Source organism: Hemitrygon akajei, chromosome 1, assembly GCF_048418815.1.
Source record: "Hemitrygon akajei chromosome 1, sHemAka1.3, whole genome shotgun sequence".
Taxonomy (NCBI): domain Eukaryota; kingdom Metazoa; phylum Chordata; class Chondrichthyes; order Myliobatiformes; family Dasyatidae; genus Hemitrygon; species Hemitrygon akajei.
The window spans coordinates 47,845,633-47,866,166 of NC_133124.1; the positions used below are offsets into that span (position 1 = coordinate 47,845,633).

The window sequence follows — 20,534 nt, forward strand, 5'->3', positions numbered from 1 at the left end:
ACGTCTCATACCTTCAAAGTTACCCTTCTTTAAGTTCAGAACCTTTGTTTCTGAATTAACTATATCACTCTCCATCTTAATGAAGAATTCCACCATATTATGGTCACTCTTACCCAAGGGGCCTCGCACGACAAGATTGCTAACTAACCCTTCCTCATTGCTCAATACCCAATCTAGAATGGCCTGCTCTCTAGTTGGTTCCTCGACATGTTGGTTCAGAAAACCATCCCGCATATATTCCAAGAAATACTCTTCCTCAGCACCCTTACCAATTTGGTTCACCCAATCTATATGTGGATTGAAGTCACCCATTATAACTACTGTTCCTTTATTGCACGCATTTCTAATTTCCTGTTTAATGCCATCCCCAACCTCACTACTACTGTTAGGTGGCCTGTACACAACTCCCACCAGTGTTTTCTGCCCCTTGGTGTTATGCAACTCTACCCATATCGATTCCACATCCTCCAGGCTAATGTCCTTCTTTTCTATTGCATTAATCTCCTCTCTAACCAGCAATGCTGCCCAACCTCCTTTTCTTTCCTGTCTATCCCTCCTGAATATTGAATATCCCTGGATGTTGAGCTCCCATCCTTGGTCACCCTGGAGCCATGTCTCTGTGATCCCAACTATATCATATTCATTAATAACTATCTGCACATTCAATTCATCCACTTTGTTACGAATGCTCCTCGCATTGACACACAAAGCCTTCAGGCTTGTTTTTACAACACTCTTAGCCCTTATACAATTATGTTGAAAAGTGGCTCTTTTTGCTTTTTGCCCTGGATTTGCCTGCCTGCCACTTTTACTTTTCACCTTACTACTTTTTGCTTCTACCTTCATTTTACACCCCTCTGTCTCTCTGCACTTGTTCCCATCCCCCTGCCACATTAGTTTAAAGCCTCCTTAACAGCAGTAGCAAACACTCCCCCTAGGACATTGGTTCCAGTCCAGCCCAGGTGACACATTTCAACCCCTTTAACTGGCTACAATTATGTTCTGTCCCCTGCCTGTCCTTCCTCATCAACTCAGAACTCTTAGCATCATGCCCTTGTCCTTCTACCTTAATCCCTGCCCTCACATTCTGATCCCCACCCCCCTGCCAAACCCTCCCCAACAGCTCTATCAAACCTACCCGCCAGGATATTGGTCCCCCTGGGATTCAAGTGCAACCCGTCCTTTTTATACAGGTCACACCCACCCCAAAAGAGGTCCCAATGATCCAGAAATCTGAATCCCTGCCCCCTGCTCCACTCCCTCAGTCACGCATTTATCCTCCACCTCATTCTATTCCTATTTTCACTGTCGCGTGGCACAGGCAGTAATCCCGAGATTACTACCTTTGAGGTCCTGCTTTTCAACTTCCTTCCTAACTCCCTGTAGTCTTCTTTCAGGACCTCTTCCCTTTTCCTACCTATGTCATTGGTACCAATATGTACCACGACCTCTGGCTGTTCTCCCTCCCACTGCAGGATATCTTGGACGCGATCAGAAACATCCTGGACTCTGGCACCTGGGAGGCAAACTACCATCCGAGTTTCTTTCCTGCATCCACAGAATCGCCTGTATGAACCCCTGACTATAGAGTCCCCTATCATTACTGCCTTCCTCTTCCTTTCCCTACCCTTCTGAGCCACAGGGCCAGACTCTGTGCCAGAGGCACGGCCACCGTCGCTTCCCCCAGGTAGGTTGTCCCCCCCAACAGTACTCGAACAGGAGTACTTATTGTCAAGGGGTACAGCCACAGGGGTACTCTCTAGTACCTGACTCTTCCCCTTCCCTCTCCTGACTGTGACCCATTTCTCTGTCCCTCGTGGCCCCGGAGTGACCACCTGTCTGTAACTCCTCTCTATCACCTCCTCACTCTCCCTGACCAGACAAAGGTCATCGAGCTGCAGCTCCAGTTCCCTAATACGGTCCCTTTGGAGTTGCATCTCAACACACCTGGTGCAGATGTAGCTGTCCGGGATGCCGGGAGACTCCAGGACCTCCCACATTTGACACTGACCACAGAAAACTGGCCTCACACACATACTACCGTAGATTCCGGACTACAGAGCGCACCTGATTAAAAGCCGCTGGCTCTAATTTTAGAAATAAAATCAATTTTTTAATTGTAAAGGCCGCACCGGATTTTAGGCCGCACCGCTACTTTTAAATATACATACGTATCGGTAACACAAATTACGTTGCATATACTTTTTTACTGAACAGCACGAACAACATTCCAATATCTCCTAGCGACTGGTAAAAATATATAGACTGCAGCCTACCAGGAAAAGTTATTGATCGCCTTTAACTTAAAAGCAGCGTTTTCGCTCGGGTCTGACGCGCTTGCGTAACGCGATCGGGTCTAATCGGGTCTGACGCGCTTGCGTAACGCGATCGGGTCTAATCGGGTCTGATGCGCTCGGGTCTGACGCGCTTGCGTAACGCGATCGGGTCTAATCGGGTCTGACGCGCTTGCGTAACGCGATCGGGTCTAATCGGGTCTGATGCGCTCGGGTCTGACGCGCTCGGGTCTTGCTTTTCTTCGAGTATTTTCCATGTTGATGAGGGTGAGTATAAATGACTGATTTACAATAATTTAATTGTGAAAGTGCGCTTGATTTATCGTACAATTTCATTGGTCTACTGTTACGAGGCAAAATGTTTACGAGGCGGCATGAAAAAAAACCATGTATTAGCCGTTCTGGATTAAAGGCCGCAGAGTTCAAAGCTGTTCAAAATGTGGGAAAAAAGTAGCGGCTTATAATCCGGAATCTACGGTAACTCCTTCAGCAACCAACAACTGCCTCACCTCATCCTGTTACCGCTGAAGCCCATGGAGCCAAAGCCCTTTCACTCCACTGCCCGCTGGATATGGCTGCCTTCTTTTTAAACTGTTTGTGCTCAACTGGCTGACGTCTCGCGCCTGCGCAGTCTGGCCTCTCTCTTCCCCCGAGAACTCAAAATGTCTTCCCGCTGGAAATCCTTAGGTGCTCTCCCACTGCCTTCTTGTTCTGAATCAAATTTATTATTTGACATATTTGATTTCTTGAGAATCTTCAGTTTGAGTGTTCTGTTTAGGAGCAGTGTGTACCTTTGTTCCTTTAGAATGTTATCCTCAGTTCTTAGTTGTTTTTACTTCTTTCCAGTTCCACAGAGAAGTCGGACTGGGGACAACTTTGTTGAGTCTTCTATTCGTGAAGCTATTAATAGCGTTGACAGTGCAATTAACTCAACACGCAGAGTATTGTTTACCAAGTAAGTAATCTTTTTTCTTTAGCCTGTTTTCTTCCCATCTACTTCAAAGCCCCCCCCCCCCCCCAACACCTTCAACTCTATTTTCTAAACACTGTTGACTCTATATTATCCTGCCACAAGGGTCCATCTCATTTCATTCCTTGAGCCCTCTTTAGGATAGATACTTCAGAACATGACACCTCTTCTAGTAGAGTTGAGGAATTGATACTGTTTGCCTGGAATCAAATCTTTTTGTGGTACTATTGTGTTGCTCAAGTTGCACCAGTTGTTGCAGTAGGACTTCATGCTGAGATTCATTGCAATTCTCACAGAAATGGAAACTTATTTTTTTAAGCATGGCCAGATTATAGGTGACCAGTTACAGAGAATTACCTACATTAACATAATGTTACCTGAGTCAACCTGATCTTCAGGAATATTTCCTTCCAAGGCTATTCAATTTGTAGCATTAGCCTGATTGCTGATATAAGAGCATAGATTACATATAAGACCATGTGACTTTTGAATATTAATTTACATTCAATTAAAAATGTTGGTGCTGTGGACCGTTGTTGCCACAACAATAATTAATTCTTTCTTCCTGAAAGTTTTGAGAGTGTGTTCAACAAGGTCTTTGTTTCAGATCAGGCCACTGACTTTTTCCATTACTCTGCCTTGATGCACTTTGTTTCTCTTTTGGCTCCTAACTGCACGTGAGACCTAGAGCTGGGAGGCCTGTCCCAATTGTGATCCTCTGTTTATAAAGAACTGCAGATTTTCTTTCTAGTAGCCTTCTTGGCAAAATCATTCTTTGGAAATGATAATGGAATTCCATCACACAGCAATTAACTTTTTAAGACTGGGAGTGGTGTGCTTTATATTTTGTATTTTCCAGTTTTACTCGTAAGGAGAAAGAGGAATCATCTCACCTTTTCAGTTCTTCACCTTAGAACCTTCCATGGAATGTGCTCCAACCGATATTCAAATTACATTCTTTTTGTGTTTCCATCACAGTTTGTGCGAATGCTAAAAAGATTTGTAGACTATTTGCATATAAATTTGCAGTGGCAACATAACTGGAGGACATAATTTCAAGTTCAGACCCTAAGCTGTACTCTTCAGAAAATGCCAGCTTGAACTTTTAAATCATCAGCTAGAAACCTTATAATGAATGCAATGAATATCTAGTGTTTGAACATCTGCTCATTACTCAAGCTGACAAAACTCATAATGCAGTAGTTTATAGATTAGCTTCAGTTAATCATGAATCCTCTTCTCTTGACTTTTTTCGGTTGTACTTGATGCTGATCAGATACAACCACAGCAGAAAATGTGAAAGATGTAAGGAATCCCAAAGGACATTATCTTAGGCGTACCACTCTTCTACTGTTCTGTTATGTTATAGAATGAGGAATTATGCAAAACAGTAATGGTATCAAAAGATGATATTCTACATTGCTGATTTCTAAATGAAAATCATCACATTGTGAATCAGCTAGTTTTTTTACTACTGGCTAGTCTAAATTTCAGTGTGTCATTGCGTGTAGTGGTTGGATAAATGGTTTCACTGCTGGTACACAATAAAAGGAGAGGGGAAGTTGTGGCACAACATCTTAATGCAGAGGAACTTGTTTGTAACACTTCTGGTTAGTGAACTAAAATGGTTAATGGTAGCATTTCTATATTCAGTGATTCTGGATCATTATGTTTGCCTCTTCTTCTGCCCCTCCCCCATGCACTCCAGACCTGGAATTTTCCTACATTGTACAAAGCCTGGATGGGGAGGCATCCATCCCTCTACTTTCAATTGTTCTCACATCTACCAGAGTTCCCAACTAATACTAGGTTGTAGGAGAAGCAAAGATTTATCTGTGAAGAACGGACCCTGACCCGAATCTGGGCTGCACCTTCCAAATATCCGGACCTGACTTGCACTACCTTACTTTCCCTTCTCTATTTTCTAGTTATGATTTATAATTTAAATTTTTATTATATTTACTTCGATTTGTACTTCAGGGAGCGCAAAGCACGGAATCAAATATCGCTGTGATGATTGTACGCTCTAGTATCAATTGTTTCGTGACAATAAAGTAAAGTAAACTTGCTTTACCACTTCTTAGATACACTTTTGTAGCACAAGTACTTCTATGGTATACTATGTTCAAATAATTCCCCTTAGATTTTTTAAATTTTAAACTGTTTAAAATTAATTACCTAAACTAATTACCTCTTCTTAATTAGTTTCTGAGGTAAGTTGATGCCATCAGTTAAAATGGCTGCCATAGAACATGAAAGAGTTCGGAATAAACTTAATTGGTTGAGCAACATCTGTGGGTGAGAGGAATTGTCAATGTTCTAGGTCAGGACCCACATCAGTCCACATGCAGGGTCTCAACCTGAAGCGTCTTAAGTCCTCTCACCACAGAGCTCAGAGTCCTCTCACCACAGAGCTCAGAGTCCTCTCACCACAGAGCTCAGAGTCCTCTCACCACAGAGCTCAGAGATGCTGCTTGCCTTGCTGAGTGCATCCAGCAGTTAGTTTTTCTGAGCTCCATACTCCAGCATCTGCAGTCTCTTGTGTTTACAGCCTTAAGAGAACATGTGAACCAAAGCAGAGCTCAGTCAGTCAGTCAAACCTATTCAGTTAAATCATAACAGAATTGCTCTTCTCCTCAATTTCCATGCCATTCTTCCTCAAAAACAATATTGCATGCTGATTTGCACGTGTTTTAGACAACTGTCTGTTTCCAACAGATAGTTACCTTAATTTTTGAGATATAAACCATTGGATTGGTGGAGTTAATACTGACTACAATTTTTAAGTTAGAAATCTTTATTCTGGGGTGGAATCTTCAAAACGACCATAATTACCGAACAAAGAAAATTTAGAAAATGCACACAGCTCAACTGAGATAAGCCCAAGTTTGAGAAGTGGGCAATGTAATGCAGTTGTCATTTCTGACAAACACAAGGAAATCTGCAGATGCTGGAAATTCAAGCAACACCCACAAAATGCTGGTGGAACGCAGCAGGCCAGGCAGCATCTATAGGGAGAAGCGCTGAACGAAGGGTCGAAGGGTCTCGGCCCGAAACATCGACAGCGCCTCTCCCTATAGATGCTGCCTGGCCTGCTGCGTTCCACCAGCATTTTGTGTGTGTCATTTTCTGAATTGTGATGTAAATTTTGAAATCAGATTGCTGATTGGATGAGGTTTATTTCAGGAAAATGGACCAAAAGTATTTAAATATAGATAAATACATTTCTAAAGGAGCTATGTACATTGTCTAATTAATATAAATTATACAATTCTAACTGCATTACTTTGTAAAAGTCTACATTCCTTTCATGTTTTCTTTCCAGGCGTCCACTCAGCCCTAATGATTTGCTGGCTTTGTTCCGTTATCCACGGGATCCCTTCACTGTGGAGACAGCAAGAGCAGGAGAGATCTTCGAACGGACCTTACAACTGATACAGGACCATGTCAAGCAAGGTTTAACTGTGGACTTCAAAGGCATAGGTATGAACCCTAGTCGAAAGAGAAACAAAATAACCAGTGGTTTCCAAACATATCAGAAATGCCCACAGAGGATAATTAGCAATGAGGATAATAGCAATTATCAATACCTTGTTCTTCTCCTGTCCACACCAAATATGAACTCTGTTGAATTACAACTAAAGGTATATGCTATAAATATCAAATGTATATTGAACTATTTAATGATTAATAGATAAGTTAAAAAAATCACTTACACACATCCTAACATCTGCTTTTAATTGCAGCAAATATTTCAATGAATCTTGCTATTCCCTTAGCTATATTTATTAGTTTTTACCATGTCATATTATTACATGTCATATCTTCTGCCAATCAAAAACTGATAGTTTTTTGTATGTCTCACTCAATTTACTGCTCCTGGCAATCAAGACTTTTTGTAATAAAATATTTCTTATATCATTACTGAATTTATGAGGGGTAATTGATAAGTTCGTGGCCTAAGTTAGAAGGAGTTGATTTTAGAAGACCTAGCATATTTATTTTTCCTACATTTACACACTTAGTGCTGCGGTCGTGGAGCATACGGATCCCTCTTTGTAGAAGCCGGCTTCTTGGACCTCCAGTAGTGGTCCACACAAGGTGTGATTAATACGTTTGTAGCCTAAGGTAGAAGGAGATGAGTTATTAACTTCAAACTTTCTGCATAATCACTCGAAGAGTTGAACTGCACGTGCATTTAAGGAGAGCTGTATAACTCATCTCTTTCTGCCTTAGGCCACAAATTTATCAATCACCCCTGGTATGTTTCTTCTGTTTGAGATTTTACTGAGCACTCTCTTTCACTATATAATTGTACAGCCTGAGGTGGTATTCCATATTTACTCTTGTGGTTGATTTTTGTTTCATTTTGCCTCCATAAAAATATAAATTCTGATATGGAATTCCCCACAGTTTGTTTTTTTTTCTGATGACTTGCTATTTTATATTTTTTCTTCTGGGCTTGACTTAAACCTGGGTTGTTTATATCCAGTTGCTTTTATGGTTTCCGTCAGAGGATGGATACTTTCTTTGAACCATCACTTTGAATTTTTGCAGGCTTTCCCATAATTTAACTAACAACTCGTTAGCTTATCAGTAGATTAGTCCCAGTTAAAGGGATTCCATGGAACTATTCAGAATCACAGAATTGTAGAGCACAGAAACAGACCCGTTAAGCTCACCTCACCTATGCTGACTGTGCTTCCTGGCCTCACTGATCTCTATTTTCCCGTATTAGGTTTGCATCCACCTATGTCTATCCTATTTAAACACCTGTTTAAATATCCAAACTGTATTGGCCTTTACCATCTCGTCTGGCTGTTTGTTCCAGAAAACCACTACCCTCTCTGTCAAACACTTGGCCCTCAGATCATCTTCAAAGAGGAACAAGGAGTTTTGTGATATCCTGATTCATCTAACCGTAAGAACAAAAATAAATTTGTTGTTTATTTATCTCCTTGTCATAGAGTTATACACCACTGAAGTAAGCCTTTCTGCCCATCTATCCATGCTGGCCTTTTTGCCTATCTACATTTATCCTAGTTCCCTGCATTGAATCCATATACTTGTCAAAAATGCCTCTTCAACATACTGATTTCATCTGATTCTACCACCTTCTGTGGCAATGAGTTCCAGGAATCAACCAGTCTCAGATTTTAAAAAAAACACGAGAAAATCTGCAAATGCTGGAAATCCAAATTACACACACAAAATGCTGCAGGAACTCAGCAGTCCAGGCAGCATCTATAGACAAGAGTAAACAGTTGATGATTTGTACTCAGATCCTTCCGCAGAACTGGAGAAAACAAGAGAAGGGGTCAAACTAAAAGGGTGGAGGGAGTGGAGGAAGAAACATGTTGATAGGTGAAACCGGGCTGGGGGCGGGAGAGGTGGGGGGCTGGGAAGTTGATTAGTAAAAGGAGGAATGTAGTAGGAGAGGACTGAAGACGATGTAAGAAAGAAAAAAGGAGGAGGAGCACCAGAGAGAGGTGATGAGCAGGCAAGGAGATAAGGGGAGAGAAGGAAATGGGAAAAGAGATTGACGGGCGGGGAGGGGTGCGGTTACTGAAAGTTTGAGAAGTCAAAGTTAAGCCACCAGGTGGGAGGCTACCCAGACAGAATATAAGATGTTGCTACTCCAACCTGAGTGTGGCCTCATTGTGATAGTAGAGGAGGCCATGGATGGACAAGTCAGAATGGGAAGTGGAACTAAAATAGGAGATCCATCTTTTTCTGGCAGATAGAGCATAGGTGCTCATTGAAGTGGTCTCCCAATCTACATCGGGTCTTACCAATATGCAGGAGGCCACATAGGGAGCACTGGACACAGTATATGATGCTGAAGACTCACCTGGAAGGACTGTTTGGGGCCCTGAATAATAGTGAGGGAGGAGGTGTAGGTTAAAAAAAAAGAACTTACCCTTCAAATCCCATTTATAAAAAAAAATCCTTCCAACAGACACAAAATCAGGACTGATGAAGGTTCTCGGCCCAAAACATCAACTGTTTACTCTTTTCCGTAAATGCTGCCTGATCTGCTGAGATTGTCCAGCATTTGTTGCTTGGATTTCCAGCATCTTGCAGATGTTCTCTTATTTGTGATTTTTTAATTTAAAAAATCCTTCCTCTCACTTTGTTTCTATGATCTTTACCGTAGGGGAAAAAATAAAGATTCTGATTATCTGCCTTTTCTCTATTGTAATTGTGTATTCCTTTCTCAAAGCTCCTTTCAATTTACAAGAAAAATTAGACCAGTCTATCCTGTCTTTTTCCTGTGTCTAAAGTCCTCCAGTCTAATGATGTCCTGGTGAAGCTCCTCTGCACTCTCTCCAGTACAACCACATCCTTGCAGTGCAGCAAACCTGAACCGTATACAAGTGTGGCCTAACCAGAGTTTTGTTAAGTTTGTGTATTTTTGATAAGTACAAGTTGAGTGCTGCATCTGAAATATAACAGCAAAATTTCAAAGTAAAGGGAATTGCTGCAAAACATTATAAACCACCTAATAAATATGCAGTAGAATAAGATAATTGTACAGCTGTGAAATATTAAAATTCTGCAGTGCAGTATATTGTTATTCAGTTATATTATGGCAAAAGATGAAATGATACTGTTTTAAGGCCCTACAGCACTAAGTTCATGTGCTTAGCAATGCAGTGAAGAGAATAAAGGTGGAAAGTATCTGGTGAGTTTATGGCTGGGTGATTATCATAATAATAGGTACATATTTTGAAATTAAATCTGAAAGAAGAATATGCTTTATAATCATTCATATGAACAAGTTAATCTGCTTTGTAACATGTAATCTATGTGACTGAAACAAATTTCATCAACTTTTAGCCACATAGATTACAAGGGGTATTCTGTACAAAGATTATTTTTCTGGATTTCCCTTTTATATCTTGCGTATTGCCTATGAAGGCAATAACTTGATGATGTATCATTGCTGGCTCCAAAGTGGAAAGCTAAGTAGCAACTGGAAAAGAAAAAAAACAAAATGGCTGAATCTTTCTGCTTCTTTTAAAAGGCTTAGTTCACAATGGAATGGGTAGAGGATTTAATTAATTTCAACTTTTAATGACCAATAAGAATTTACTGAGAGAATCACCTGTGCAATCACAATGTGAAATCTGCAGCAGAAATCTGAAACATAAAATATATTATCTCTCAGACTTTATTCTCCTGTATGTGGCCTTGTTCCTCTACTCATATGGATTTGCACTTCCATTCACCTTGGGAATTTCTCGTTTGCTTATTTAACCATTTGAGCATTTAGTGAACTAACATATTCTCACGATATTCAGATCCGGGCAATAAAGCACAATGAATAGTTGATGCTTGTTCAGAGCCCGCTCCATATTCTAACATTTTACCTGATAGGTATATGCTTTTTTTTTCTTTCCCATAGCTTCTTGCAACTTACTTCAGCTTTAATTATCACTTTTCTCTTTTCATTTTTAAACATTTTTTTAGAGAAAATGGTTAAATGCCCCCAATCTGTCACCTACCCCAATACAATCCCATTATTACAGGAAGGCTGTCACTATAACATGAGAATATGATTCACATTCCTGTTGAACCATAATAAAACATGGAGTTTAGAATCCCAGTCAAATGAAAGAAAAAGAGCTAAGATTTTTGTATTTATTCAGCTATCTCCCTATAGCATTTATATTGACAGTAATTAATTCTTGGGATTAGTTTACACCATTAGCCTGAAGTAGAAAAGGCAATTAAATGAACTCTCAGCATATGTAATTGTCAATGTGGTTACTAAAGCCATACTCAACTGTGATAGAATGTTCGTTGTCATTTTGGAACACTTCCACATTTCCCCCTCCTTTATCCCACAATGGAAGGGCAGGTGGACAGAGGAAAATCTATTTTTCTCAACTTATTATTCCCTAACTCCTTTATTTGAAGTGGAGGAATGTAAAATCCTTCTAGCCAGTCCATCTAGATCCAGGTTTTAAAAATTTTTCTTACTTCACCCATCCTGCACCATGATTAAGTTCAATTTATGCAATTTTTATTGCGTAATTTCTCAGCTGAAATATTCAGCCATTCACTTTGCTCTTCTTTTCCAGGTGCTTAAACCTTTATTACATTTCATGAAAGCCAGCAATGAGATGTCACAGAGCCGTGGCACATGGCTCTGCTGACAATTGATGCTAGTACCCAGCATTGCTCTGGTGAGTGAACGTTTACTTTTGATTTCCAGTTTTTGCTAACAGTGAAGGGACTGAAATAGTTAACAGCAGTAGCTACTGAACTCTATATTGCTCTTTGTGTTAAACATAGTTACTGCATAGGATTACCATCCCTGTAATTAGCAAATGTTTATTATATCTTCATGACTTTGCGAGGGAATTTCATAGCATGTAAACCAGCAAAATGATTTATTGCAATGTGCTTTTCTGTTGATCATTATGCTACAATGTGCTTCAGAAATGTAGCATATTATGTGCTTAATGTAACTCAGTTTCTGTGATAATCACTACCTATTAAAAGTACTAATGCTGTTTTTGTGTTATTCCAGACACTTACTCTAGCTTCTCACAAAGGGAAAATAAATTTGCATCAAATTGTGATGAAGTTCAATCATACAGCAACATTTCTTATCAAATATAAAATAAATATTTACCTATTAACTTCAATCTGCTTTTATTTGTTCCAATATGTTCCACTCTTCTTAGCATATATACAAAAATACTGATTAGATTTCATAACTTAGCGATTAGATCTTGTCACTTTGTGTTGCATTATTAGGAAATCTCATTGTCAGACATACCTGGAAAATGTAGTGAGATAAGAATTTGCAGATAGAAATAACTGAGTAGTGATCACAAAAATAATTGTGCTATTATTTTCTAATGAACCACTGATAAAGGTAGGTTGGGTGAATCATTGTAGAATTAGACTCACCTAATGCAAAAGTGTGCCAGTTAATCTATAAGTTAAATTAGGCGTAAAGAAATAATAAATCTGTGGGTTCAGTTCAAAGTAAAATTTATTATCAGAGTACATACATGTCACCATATACAACCCTGAGATTCTTTTTCCTACGGGCATACTCAGCAACTCTATAGAACTATAAACTGGATCAATAAAAGAGCAAGAGCATAGAAGACAAGAAACTGTGCAAATGCAAGTATAATAAATAGCAATAAATAACAAGAGCGTAAAATAATGAGACCTTAAAGTGAATTCATTGGTTGTGGGAACATCTCAATAGATGAGTCATTCTCTTTTGTTTAAGAGCCTGAGCATTGAGTGGTAGTAACTGTTCTGGTGGTGCAAGTCTTGGTGCACTTGTACTGCCTATCTGATGGCAGCAGTGAGAATAGACCATGGCCTGGGTGGTGAGGATCTTTGACAAAGGATGCAGCTTTTTGACGACAGCATTTCATGTAGATTTGCTAAATGGTTGGGAAGGCTTTACATGTGACATATTGGGCCGAATCTACTACCTCTTGTAGGATATTCTGTTCAAAGGCATTGGTGTCCCTATACCAGGCCATAATATAGCCAGTCAATACACTTTCCATCACACATCTGCAGAAGTTTGTCAAGGTTTTTGATGACATGCCAAATTTCTGCAGACTCCTAAGGAAGTACTGGTGGTGTGATTTCTTTGCAATTACATTTATGTGATGGGTCCAGGACATGTCCTCTGAGATTGTAACGCCCAGGAATGTAAAGTTCCTGACCCTCTCATCTCTGATCCTCCAACGTCTACTGTCTCATGGACCTCTGGTTTCAGTCTCCTAAATGCTACCATCAGTTCCTTGGTCCTGCTGACATTGAATGAGAGGTTGTTTTTATGACACCACTCGGCCAGATTTTCATTCTCCCTCTTGTATGCTGCTTCATCACCACTTTAGATATGGCCCACAACAGTGGTGCCATCCGCAGACTTGAATATGGTGTTGGAGCTGTACTTAGCCACACAGTCATATGTGTAAGGCGAGTGGAGTATGGGGCTAAGTACACATCCCTGTGGTGCTCCTGTGCTGATGGAGATTGTGTGCAGATTGATGTAATGTAAGTAAACTATAAGATAAAGCTATTTATTTTTCCTTTAAATATTCCTTTATTTTATTTCTGAATAAAAATAACATCACATTGAAGTACATCGCATATTTACTGACTGCTCCTTAGGCTGGAAATGTTAGAACTGAGCAGGCAGCATTAGCTGAAAAATCCCTTGAGCCACTAAGCTGTGTTCTCTTCCTATGCTGCTTTCTGATGATGGTCATGTTGAAGGCTAATGAATGACGCTATCAGCAGCATATTGTCACCAGATTGGTTTCTTGATGCAAAATGAGATGGTCAGCTTTATTCCAGGGGGAAAAAAATGAATAATTTCAAATTGAGAAAACTCCAGAAAACTTTCAGTATATGTTAATAACTTCAGTTGAAAACCTTGGGAACCAAAGTTGAAAAATTGGATCCATTTGTACACATTTTTCACACATGTAAAAATATCTTTACAGGGTTTCTCACAATAGCAATCACTTCTAGGTCAAGTTGTGCCTTACAGGGAACTTTGATGTGCAATTCACTTTAGCATGGCAGATGTTTATCGAGTATCAGCTGTGGCCCTAATGATTTTACGAATCACATAGTCACCAGAACTGGCCATTGTTTGAGGGCTGGCTAGAAACACAGGAGATCACTATGTTCCCTCTCCCCTGCAGTTTTGCTCACCGCTATATCAATCTTTTCTGCAGTTGTTCTGTTATTGCCTTCTGGAGTGTTTTTTTAACCTCTGGCTTGCTTCTTGGTGAGCTGTGCAGCGGTTTGCCTGCTGTTTATGCAGTTCCTGATAGGAACTGTGCAGGCATCATTTAGCACCTGATTCCAAGTGCAAAACACAGTGGTGCTGCTTTTCATGTATTTTGGCCTAGTTTCACAAGTGTTCACAGGGGATGAAATTAGATGTTAGCACAATGCACAACACACCTGACTAGGGTGAAATCCAAGACATATGTAGATGGCTGTACTGATTGAGATAAAACATTTGGGGTCCAATTAATTTTCCCTTCTCCTAACTGTCATCTAGATCTTTTTACATCCCACTGTACATTCTTGTATATGTTGTGTCTAAATGGTAGATGAGCTCAAATCAATTAAGAAGAAATGTCAAAATGATTAAGATAAATTGATAACCATCCTTCAGTAGTTATTCTTTTTGCTTTTTTTTCCAGACTTCCGCTACAATGATCTTGTTTCACCACATTACCTGGACCTAATCGCCAATCTCTCTGGGTGTACAGCTCACAGGCGGTTGCCAAATTGCTCAGATATATGTTTTCACCAAAAGTATCGAACCCACGACGGCACGTGTAACAACCTCCAGCATCCGATGTGGGGAGCATCACTTACAGCATTTGAGAGAATTCTAAAACCAGTTTATGAAAATGGCTTTAGCCTCCCGAGAGGTACTGATTCCAGCCGTTTATACAACGGCCATCCCTTACCTCTCCCTCGCCTCATTTCAACAACGATGATAGGGACAGAGACAATAACTCCAGATGACAGATTCACACACATGCTTATGCAATGGGGCCAGTTCTTGGACCATGATCTGGATCTAACTGTACCAGCTCTCAGTATGTCTCGGTTTTCTGACGGACAGTCTTGCAGTTCCATTTGCAATAACGACCCTCCATGCTTTCCAATTATGATTCCAAACAATGATCCTCGGGTGAGGAGAGCTCGATGCATGTTTTTTGTTCGTTCCAGTCCAGTATGTGGCAGTGGGATGACTTCCTTGCTGATGAAGTCTGTGTATGCTAGAGAGCAGATTAATCATTTAACATCCTACATAGATGCATCTAATGTATATGGCACCACAGACCACGAATCCATGGAACTTAGAGACCTTACAAACCAGCATGGTCTGTTAAAACAAGGTGAAATTGTGCCAGGATCTGGCAAACGGCTGTTACCATTTGCCACAGATCAAACCGTGGAATGTTTGAGGGATGAAATTGAAAGCCCAATTCCCTGCTTCCTTGCTGGGGATCATCGGGCCAATGAGCATGTTGCCCTGACAGCCATACATACCTTGTGGTACCGTGAACATAATCGCATTGCGGCCGAGCTACGGAGACTCAATCCACACTGGGATGGTGACAGCATCTATCACGAGGCGCGCAAAATAGTTGGTGCACAGATGCAGCACATCACGTACAAACACTGGCTCCCCAAGATCCTGGGGGATGTGGGAATGAAACTGATGGGACCATACTCAAACTACAATCCAAATGTAAATGGGGGAATTTTGAACGCTTTTGCCACAGCAGCCTTTCGGTTTGGCCACACATTGATCAATCCCATTCTCCAACGACTCAACAGTTCTTTTCAGCCAATTCCTGAAGGTCACCTTCCTCTGCATAAGGCTTTCTTCTCTCCCTTCAGAATTATCCAAGAAGGGGGCATTGATCCACTTCTCCGGGGCCTCTTTGCCTTTGCAGGGAAAATGCGAGTCCCCACGCAGCTTCTTAATTCAGAATTGACAGAGAGGCTCTTTTCAATGGCTCACGCAGTTGCATTGGACCTGGCAGCGATGAACATCCAGAGAGGCCGTGACCATGGCATCCCCTCGTATCCTGACTACAGAGTTTTTTGTAACATGAGTACTATCAGGAACTTCAAGGACTTGCAAAATGAGATCAAGAATCCAAGAGTTATAGAGAAGCTCAAAAGGTGAGTGCAGTCTTATTCTGAACAGCTGATTATGTGAAGGGAAGGCTATATCCTTTATAGCCATGATCAAGTTATATGTGCTGTGTATTTCTGCTTGGCTCCAGAGGAGTGATGTTTCATTTAGCTATATATGTGTATATGGTTGAATGATCATAAACTTGAACTTGAATCATGTTTAAGAAAAGGATTGACTCCTTTCTTGTTGTAGTATATATCAAAATGATATTAATATTAAAAAAGTAGAAAAGGTCTTTTATGGTCAGAAGGGAATAATCAGTATGGTGCTGAATTGCAAGGAGTAGTTCACCAGTAATTTTCATCTGAATCAAAAGAAAAGATAGGGAATTTTCAGCCCAAATTAGTCAATGGGGAAAGATGTTTTCTGTTTGTGATCTGTACTGAAATCTTAAATGCCTATTCAGGTCTGAATCTTCCCAACTCAATGGAGAAAGAATTAAACATGTGTCAAGAGTTTCATTTGTGACTTCAGTTTTCAACCCTGATTGAGGACGCTTAGAAACTAACGAAATACTGAATGAGAAAATAATGTTTTGTATTATTTGCATTTTGTAACATCAGTGAATTTGTGAACATATCATTGACATCTGATTGACATAGGCTGATTGCAACAAATTTGAAAAATGAGCTAGAAATCCTTCAGTGACTACAGAGTTAGAAAACAAATGAAAGTCTTGGACTTAAAGAACAGTAGTTGAGCTTTGCATGACAGACTAATAGAACTTTTCCCTGTAGGTCAAAGAGTAGGGAGACTAGGTGGAGATTGAGAGGCTGGTGGGTAGGGACCAGACATATTGGGAGAAGGGAGGGGATCTGGAGAAATGAATGCTTTTCATGAGGGACTTCAAGTTTTTATTTTAGAAGTCTGCTTTGAAAACATTAAGGAAATGCTAATGTTATTTTAATGCTTGAAATATCTATCAGTCTCACCCTTGAATGCCAAATAATTAAGCATTCATAGACTTCTGAGATACAGAATTCCAAAGATTCAGCATCTTTGAAGAAGTGAAATTGCTTCGCATGGCAGTCCAACATATCAGACTCCTGATACTGAAAACATGCCTTCTAGTTCTAATCTCACCATGAAAAGTTTTCATTCTAACAAAGTAGTATATATTTCCATTGGACTACGTCTCACTCCACATTGCAGAATTTGTAGTCTCAACCTTTATTTTATTAATGTTCAGTAGGATCCAGCTGTCATGCCAGCACATGTTGTTCATTCCTAAAATCCATTACAAAAGTGGTGCTCTGCAGCCTTCTTGAATTGTTGCAGCTGTTATGATGAAGGTACTCCCATAGTACTTTACTTTGGCAACACCAGGACTTGGGTCTAGTGATGATAAAAGACCAGCAATATATCTGAGTGCTTGACCTGGACAGTAAGCTAAAGTGCTGGTCTCCCTTGCCCCTGCTACTCTTGCACATCTTGGTAGAAGCCATAGGTTTAAGAGGTGCTGGTCAAGTAATTGCAGTTCATTCTGTCAGTGGCATACATTGCAACTGCAAGGCAAGGGTGAATGAATGTTTGGGTTGATTGATGGGGTGTCAATCAATGTCATAGAGTCACAGTTTAATTTTATTATTGTCATAGCTATACAATGCAGGGTATGAATGCCATGAAAATTAGCTTTTTGCAGCAGCAGCACAGTACATTACAAGACAAAGACAAACATAAATTAGCATTAATAACACATAACTTGTGCGTGTGCAAAAACATAATGAATCAATGCCATTTTGAAGCGGATGGGAACATCAGTGCAGAGGGAAAAATTGAAGATGTCCCTGAACACTCCAGCCAGTTGGTCAGTGATAGAGTTGTAGAGCATGAAACAGGCCCTTCGGCCCAACTCATCCATGCCAACCAAGATGCTCTTCTGAGCAAATCCAAATTGCCTGCATTTAGAGGGCCCATATCCCCCCCTTCCCCAGATTTTTCGTGTCCATGTTTTCCATTGACGTTGAGGTATCTCTAAGCATTGTAATCGTACTGACCTCTCTCACTTCCTCTGGCAGCTTGTTCCATAGGACCCCCACCCTTTGTGTGGAAAATCTTACTTTTCAGGTTCCTTTTAAAATTTTGCATCTTACTTTGAACCTATGCAATCTAGCTTTAGACTCCCTTACGTTATGAAAAAGTCTGTAACCTTATCTTTATCCTTCATGATTTAATATAGCTCTGTAAGAACACCCTTTAGCCTCCTTCACTCCAGGAACAGCAGTCACAGCCCATCCAGTTACTCCTGATAACTCTCACCCCCATGGTCCTGACAACATCCTTGTGAATCCCTTCTGTATCCTCTCCAGCTTAAGTACATTCCTTCTATAGTAAGACAACCAGCAACGGTCACAGTATTCCAGGTGCAGTCTCACCAGTATCCCAGCTCTTTTATTTATTACAACTTCTTCTCCGCTTTGTCTACCTGTGTCACCACTTTCAGGTAACGATATACTTCTCTGCCTAGGTCTCTCTTTCCGATACCGCACCACATGGTGCTCCCATTCACTGTGCATCTGCTGGTTTAACTTCCCAAAATGCACTGCTTTGCACTTGTCTGAGTTAAATTTCATCTCCCTTTGCTTTGCCCACTTTCCCAGTTGATCTCAATCCTATTGTAACCGTGGACAGCCACCTTCATTCTTTGCCACGCCACCAATTTCGGTATAACGTAATTTTAGTAATCATGCCAGCTGGATTCTTGCTCGAATCCTTAAACCATATGACAAACAACAATGGGCCCTGCACCGATCCTTGTGGTGCATGACTGGTCATAGTCGGATTGCTTCATGTCTGGTGTTGAGTTTCTTAAGAATTGTTGCTGTTGCACTCGAGAGGCAAAATAAGAGTATCCCATCATACTCCTGATTTAAGGATTGTGGAAAGATCTTGAAGTGTCAGGAGGTAATCATCTGCTGCAGGATACCTAACATCTGACCTGCTCTTGAGGCAGTGGTATTTATGTGACTGAGCCAGTTCATCTGGTAGTCACTGATAACCAGATAATGGAGGATCTGTCGATTCTTCACAGGGCAATTCCTCATTCCAAAGATTATTCCACTGAATTTTTGTTGCATTACCTCTTGGACAAGCAGGGGCGTATCTACAGAAAATAGTGCCAATGGCAAGCACTGAAATTGTGCCCCTTTCCAAACATCTGACACCCATCTTTTAGATAACTTTGCCATAATATCAGCTCAAAAATACAAGTCAAGTTGGTTAATCTTTTAATTAACAAATAATGGCACTACATGAAAATTATAACTGTACCTTCCTTGCTTTCACTGATGCAAATTGGTCTATGATGAGATCAAAGTCAGTTTTTTTCAGTTTCTTCTCTTTCTACACTCAGCAGAGCAAGATCACAAAGTCTGCCTTCACCCATGGAGGCTCTTAAATACGTAAGTATTAGTTTTAACTTGCTGATTGATCTCTCACAGCTGGCGATGGAAACTGCAATGGTTAGCATCATCTGAATAGCAATGTGAAGATTGGGGAAGACGCTCTCATCTCCATACTGAACAACAAATTCAAGAAGCTCTTCAGGTCTTGATATTTTCATGTTGACCCGCCTTGATAGCAACATTCTGCAATCCAAAATTTCTTCATATAGCTGCTGTCCATCAACATCAGAGCTGTACAATTCCCCCAAATTTTTGCACTGCTTCTTCAGGTCGTTACTGTCAGCGTCATATCACTCGACATTGAGAAGGAACCCAAACTTAGCGCCAGTGTCGTGCAAACAAGCAAACCTTTTGTCCATTTCTCTGTGAATATGGTCGAGTGCTCCCTTCATGACTCTTTCCATTTCCTCCTTAGCTGTTAACCCGGTGCCTCTTGAGATCTCATCAGCCATTCGTTTCTTTCGTCTCTGACATCTTTCAACTTCAATATTCCATTCTTGCCACAGACCGACCCCTTCTTCGAATGACTCACTGACCAACACTTCTCTTTCATCATAAAAATGATCTCGGAGGGCTTTCAAATCCAGGGCAGCACCGTGGAAGTTCATGCTGGGATCCTGCAGCCTCTTTTGAGTACAGTCAATGCAAATGAGTACTTTGTTCCAAAATCCTAGCAAAATCAGAAAATCGTAACTCAACATCACTTGCATCACTTCTTGTTTCACTGGTCTCGTTTTCATTGTCTATCATATCCTGAAGAACTTGAAGTTTCTCCTCAAGGTACTTGTTGACGGGCTTCACTGCTTCTGTCCTTGCACTCCACCTGGTTTTGGACTCCAACTTAACAACCACAGGCATGGCGTTTTTGAGTTTTTCTCAGCGTTATGTTGAATGGGAGAGAAACACGTAGAGAGCTTCGATGGTTCCAAAAAATGTGACCATCATTGTATCCTGCTTGGCTGCATGTACATCCACCAAGTTGAGCGACTGATTGTCGCAATTCACAAACACTACCTGGTTGTTTTTCTCACTTATTCTTTGATGAATACCACTTCTGTGTCTAGCCATCACAGCAACATTGTCATAACACTGTGACCGACGATCTTGTAGCTCCATGTCGTCCTTCTCTAGCTGTT

The 20,534-nt window shown here is 40.6% G+C and overlaps 1 protein-coding gene across 3 annotated transcripts in view; it reads left to right on the forward strand.

Annotated features, from left to right (window-relative positions):
- LOC140726325 (peroxidasin homolog) overlaps positions 1 to 20,534 on the forward strand; it is a 472,802-nt gene that overhangs the window by 381,210 nt on the left and 71,058 nt on the right. For all 3 annotated transcript variants that reach the window (XM_073042565.1, XM_073042575.1, XM_073042584.1), the window contains exons 15-17: positions 3,141 to 3,249; positions 6,590 to 6,747; positions 14,475 to 15,978. In XM_073042565.1, the coding sequence (XP_072898666.1) occupies positions 3,141 to 3,249; positions 6,590 to 6,747; positions 14,475 to 15,978 (1,771 nt within the window). The remainder of the gene's footprint in view (positions 1 to 3,140; positions 3,250 to 6,589; positions 6,748 to 14,474; positions 15,979 to 20,534) is intronic.